The sequence below is a fragment of the Hyperolius riggenbachi genome, chromosome 10 (genome assembly GCF_040937935.1).
Source record: "Hyperolius riggenbachi isolate aHypRig1 chromosome 10, aHypRig1.pri, whole genome shotgun sequence".
NCBI classification, from domain to species: Eukaryota; Metazoa; Chordata; class Amphibia; order Anura; family Hyperoliidae; genus Hyperolius; species Hyperolius riggenbachi.
In genome coordinates this window covers 107,199,197-107,205,196 of record NC_090655.1, presented here as the reverse complement: position 1 = coordinate 107,205,196, position 6,000 = coordinate 107,199,197, and the positions used below count along the sequence as shown (strand labels likewise).

The 6,000-nt window shown below is 41.7% G+C and overlaps 1 protein-coding gene across 1 annotated transcript in view; it reads right to left on the bottom strand.

The window, feature by feature from the left end:
• Positions 1 to 265: 265 nt before the first annotated feature.
• Positions 266 to 6,000, bottom strand: part of LOC137536356 (solute carrier family 2, facilitated glucose transporter member 9-like) — a 122,792-nt gene continuing 117,057 nt past the window's right edge. Inside the window, exons 11-12 of the mRNA XM_068258537.1 lie at positions 3,289 to 3,416; positions 266 to 705 (exon numbers count right to left, since the gene is read on the bottom strand). Coding sequence (XP_068114638.1) covers positions 466 to 705; positions 3,289 to 3,416 — 368 coding nt within the window. The 3' untranslated portion in view covers positions 266 to 465. The remainder of the gene's footprint in view (positions 706 to 3,288; positions 3,417 to 6,000) is intronic.

Here is a 6,000-nt window from a genome sequence, read left to right as displayed (position 1 = left end):
TTAGGGCCTGAGCCCACTAATGCAGTTGTGCGCAGTTGTGTCTGCTTTTCAGCATCTGTAACATTGGTGTGTTGTTGAAAAGCAGACACAACTGCGTTAGTGCGCTCAGGCCCTTACCGAACGCACTAACACTTAGAGAATTGAAGCCGGTGCTAGTGCACTTCTATAGAGATAAGCAAAGTGCACTTCTATAGAGATAAGCAAAGTGGTCTCAAAGAAAAGCTCATATATGATAAATATACTTACAGTCTGAAAACAAAACAGATTATCAATGTATAGGTCAATTTATTTTTAAAAATATTTTCAAGAGATTATTGTTCATTTGGTATACAAATATACATATTTCGTGTTATCAAAAGCCCAAGATTGACCTTTGAGCACACATCAATATCAGCATCTCCACCCTTTTCTGCTATAACCAGACAGCATTCCAATAGTTCTAAAGTCCATAGATCTGCTCTGTTTTCAAGGAAGGGTATTTTCCAAAGAACTGCTTTCTAATAATGCTCCATATCCATTTATCTTGCTCATTTTCAGGTTGTCCACAGATAGGATGGGTTCAGACGGAGCTTTTTTAGGGGAGAACATTTCACTTATTTCCATGAAGGTCTTATTTTTAGTTTCTGGTATAACAAAGTAGACAAAAATTGCTACAAATAAACAGATCCCACAGAAAACCAAGTAGGAGAATGCTCCTGCCGACATCTAGAAAGATGACAAAAATAAAGATGGTTTAGACTTTGTTTAGTCTACAGGTATTACTTAGAGTGAACAAAAACTGCCAACATTCTATTCAATATATGCTTGCCATGAAGGCAACAGTATGCATCCTGGTTTAAAGGACTTCACAGAGGGCTCATCTTTGTTCTTCACAACTGGGTTGAGGAAACACCAAAAGAAAGGATGTGAGACACCAGGATTCTGATAGCGTGGTGCTTTGTGTCAACTGTGTAAAGATGTGTTATGTATTTACACAGTTGTCTGGTCCAAGCCCTATCTGTTGTACTAGTCCAAGCCCTATTTCATACAACCTTATCAATCCCTGCCATGTACTGATGAGGACCAAAAGTCCGAAACATGCTGTCTACATGTGGGTTTGATATGGCTGTGTAAAACTTAAAGCTATAGGCTTGCTATATACCAGCGGTTCTGGATGCTTGCTTGGCTTAACAAGGGCGAAAAGGGATAATTTGCATATTCAGTGGTAGTGCATTGTGGGTAACCACAAATGTTCACTTATAACTGAATTATTGCAAATTTCCTTCTGTTTTAAGAAGGCAAATTACACCAAGCTTTGCTTTTTTAGTAGGAGGGCTTTTTGGTTCCTTTTATCCCCCTATACATTCCTAGTAGTTTGGGTCACCCTGAGCTGCTTGGTTACTCTTATGTATTCACAAAATTGGGTCAGCATTAGATCGCAACTATATACTTGAACCCGCAGAAGACCAAGTAGGAGAATGCTCCTACCGACATCTAGAAAGATGACAAAAATAAAGATGGTTCAGACTTTGTTTAGTCTACAGTTATTACTTAGAGTGAACTAAAACTGCCAACATTCTATTTAATGTATGCTTGCAATGAAGGCAACAGTATGCATCCTGGTTTAAAGGACTTCACAGAAAGCTCATCTTTGTTCTTCTCAACCGGGTTGAGGAAACACCAAAAGAAAGGATGCGAGACACCAGGATTCTGATAGCGTGGTGCTTTGTGACAACTGTGTAAAGATGTGTTATGTATTCACAAAATTAGGTCAGCATTAGATAGTAACTATAAAAACTTGAGGTAAAAAAGAGAACTTGGTCTAATCTTTTACATGTGAAAGATTAGACCAGGGGTCTTTTTCGGTCAAGGGCCGGGTCAACATACTTCAGACTGCTGGGGGGGGGCAGAGTATACATAAAACGATGTAGAAAACATTACATTGAATTTAGGCAGGGTAAACCATTACCTGTTAACACCTACAGCTCTTATGTTTCCCATTTAACCAAAACAGATCGTATGACCCCCAACACAGCATGTGCAGATCGTATGACCCCCAACACAGCATGTGCAGATAGTATGACCCCCAACACAGCATGTGCAGATAGTATGACCCCCAACACAGCATGTGCAGATAGTATGACCCCCAACACAGCATGTGCAGATAGTATGACCCCCAACACAGCATGTGCAGATAGTATGACCCCCAACACAGAGTGTGCAGATACTGTGCCACCAAAAAGTTATCCCCTCCACCTGTTAACCACTTTTCTCAGCAGCCTGAAAAAACAGTCCCCACACACACAGTAATCAATGTTCAAAAAAATGACCCCCCGCCCCCCAAAAAACCGACCCCCTTTCCCCAATAATCGCATGAACTGCAAATTATCAACCCCTACACACACACACACACACACACAGTGGAGAACCCCCAGCAGCAGCCATTTATTCATGGGGCACCTGAAAAACCTCTTTGCGCCATACTCAGGTGACAACCTGCCATCCAATTGGAGAGCAGTGTCACCTGATGCGGAATTGGATTGGAAGCCAGCGAAAGACTGCTTGCTGGCTTTCCTGTGGATGGGTGGAACCAGCACTGCTAGTCTATATACGGGCCACCGATATTTGGAGATGCAGTGGACTGTATCTATAAGTAATACATTCTGTGAGGGGGGGGGGGGGGGGTTCGTAAAAAAAAAACCTCGAGGCTGCATTTGGCCCGCAGGCCTTAGTTTGAGGACCACAGGATTAGACAATTCCATTTCTCTGGTTGGTAGATACTCTCCAGTGGCAAAGTTTATTTGGTAAATATGAGGGTCATCCTGAAAATACCAGGCATTTGCCTTTATCTTACACGCAAGGCATTTTTACTATGCAATTTAACTTGCTTCTGTCAGGTTCATCTCTTGCCACTCAGCTCTGCTTGTCACGTGACTGCAGAACGCCAGTAACTGTTCAGCAGTGTTAACGAGAACCATTGCAATGTAAGGCTCTCTATCACTGCTGTATGGATCAGTGGGTGGTAGGGTTAATCACTCATCCACTTGTCCCTAGTGTTAGAAACTCCACCCCCACCACCATCTATAACCCAGCCTCTGCCATTTTTCTAAAGCTTTCCAAAGCTCTGTTCCACCCCCATCTGAATTGTAGTAGAAACTATTTGCATCTCATTGAGCATCCCTGCTACTCACAGCATGGTATGTATTGATAAAGTCTTACGTCTATGGTGAGTAGGTGTTCTGAAAATAAATCACTACACATATAAGAAATATCCTGCATGCACATTAATTTCATACAGCATAACCATACCTGGAGAAAAGGGAATACAAAACCAACTGTGAAATTGGACAACCAGTTTAGAGTTCCTCCTACGATGTAGGCTGCAGGGCGATGAGACTGCTTGAAGAGTTCCCCTGTCATAATGAATGGAAGTCCAGCTGGACAAAAGAAATATTTATGCCCAGAATGAGATATCCGTCATCAAACCGTGTAAACCCCCCACCACCAAAACACAAGCAGCAAAGCAGTTTAAAGGACCCCTGAAAGGAGAGGGATATGGAGGTTGCCATAGTTGTCAGAAACATCTGATCTACATGCTTTTTCAGGGTCTAGAACTTTAAAGGATACACAAGATGACATGTGACATGATGAGATAGACATGTGTATGTACGGTGATTAGCACACAAATACCTGTGCGGTGTCCCTTTTTTTTTTTCTCTACAACTGGTATGTAAGTGGCAGTTCCTGTCTGTGTCAGGACTGGGTCAGACTACAGTGTGACCTTCACTGCTAAGTAATTACAACTATAAAACACTTTCGTAGCAGAAAATTGCTTCTGAGAGCAGGAAAGAGATAAAAAGGTCAATAGTTCATAGATTTTAGCTCTGGCATACTTCAATGAATATGTCATTGAACAAAAACAATAAAACACTAAAAACTTAAAACGTAGATTTAAATATAAAATAAATCTGTGGGATATGTTGAAGTCATTTTAGGAGAAGGAGGATAGATACAATTGTTAATTTCATTCGTTTATTTTCACCTTGTGTGTCCTTTAAAACAGAGGCAGAGGATCAGCAGGACAGGAAGGCAATTTGCATTGTGTAAAAGGAAATAAATACAGCAGTATTCAAATTCCTCCGACTTCAGGTGTGCTTAAGCTACATTTACTAATGGCTAAAATTACTTATAAACATTTTAAGTTGTCATCCACAGTAAAAGGTTTTCCCTTAATTATATTACATGGTATAGTTCATCTCCAGCACCACTAGCCAGAGCTGGGACAAGGTCCTCCAGCACCCAAGGCTGAGGCACCAAAGTGCGCCCCTCCATCCCACCCACCCCAGCCGTCACACCCTGCATCAGGGCCCACAACCTCCCCAACACCTTAATATCTAGTTATCTGGCTTGCAGTCACTGCTATGTATCCCCTTTTCTTATTTCTTTCTGCTTCAAACACAATTAGGAATGACAGCTGAATGAAGTCTGCGCCCCCTCCTACACTGCACCCTGAGGCTGGAGCCTCTCCAGCCTATGCCTCGGCCCGGCCCTGCCACTAGCACTGAGACAGACTCTTACTCAATTAACTTTTTTCTTAAGAAATAATTTTTCATCTTCTCTAAAAACATCATTTCAGCACCTAGTAACTAAAAAAAAAGTAGATTAGATTAAAAAACAAACCCCCCCCCCCCCCCCCCATTTTAAGTATTTGCTTGCAAGCTGGGGGCTTTAAAAGTAGCCTATTGATAAGGTGTGAAACCTTCATCTGGGAGAAAACGAAGTAGAAAAGTTAATTGAATATAGGTCAAGAAGAGAAAATTCCAGCTTGTCACAATGAATGCAGTTTCCTGTCTGTCCTGTATTACAGTTAACAATTTGGGTATAGTAATGTCCAGGAGAAGCCACTAACTTATAGTTGGCTGTCGGGTATTAAAGTAAACAAGCTAAAACTTTGGGGTGATAAATTAAATATTTATATAAACCTTGTTTAAACTGGATAGGGTTGGTTTACTATAGTTTGAGGACAGAGAACAAAACAGATTTGGTAAAGAAAAAACAAGCAAATCAGCTTTAAGTGTCTTAGCTGGCAGAAGTTGATATTACAAAGAAGTCTGTAACCTGCTTCTGTCCTGATCAGACTACAGACCTGGGATAATTAATAGGGTTTGTCAAGGAGATTCAAATAATTATGAGTTGATGCAAGATTATACAGATTATGTATGCAAATCTACTGTATACAGCTTGGAAATGGATACATTGAATTTCACCTTGGTGGGCTAGGATTGGTCCATTTTCAAGCTGCATAAATGTGCATACAGCATTTTCATAATCCTGCATTAACTTGGAATTATTTACAACTCACTCATCATCCCTAATAATGAATAGACAGCAGTAAAAAATTTCGGACACAACTTGCAAGATTACCAGCTCTGGAGAACATTTGCAAACCAGAAATGATGCCCCACGTTTGTAAAAAAAAAAAAAAAAAAAAAAAAATTCACAACTACATTGTAGAAGTCTCAAGCCATTGTTAAAATAGAAATAATAAATTTAAGAGAGTTTATCATTTAGTAAATTTAAGAGAGTTTATCATTTAGACTCTAAATGATAAACTCTCTTAAATTTATTATTTCTATTTTAACCACTTGCCGACCGCCCACAGCCCATGGGCGGCGGCAAAGTGGACGCCTAAAGGACCGCAATACGCCTTCAGGCGGCGCGTCCTTTAGGCATGCCGGGGGAGCGATCGCGTCATTGATGACTCGCGCTTCCCCCGGCAACTGGCTCCGCCCACCCGCCGTAACATCCCGCCGGCCATACGGAAGCGCCGGCGGGATGTTAACCCCGCGATCGCCGCTACAAAGTGTATAATACACTTTGTAATGTATACAAAGTGTATTATACAGGCTGCCTCCTGCCCTGGTGGTCCCAGTGTCCGAGGGACCACCAGGGCAGGCTGCAGCCACCCTAGTCTGCACCCAAACACACTGATCTGCCCCCCCCCGCCCACTGATCGCCCAC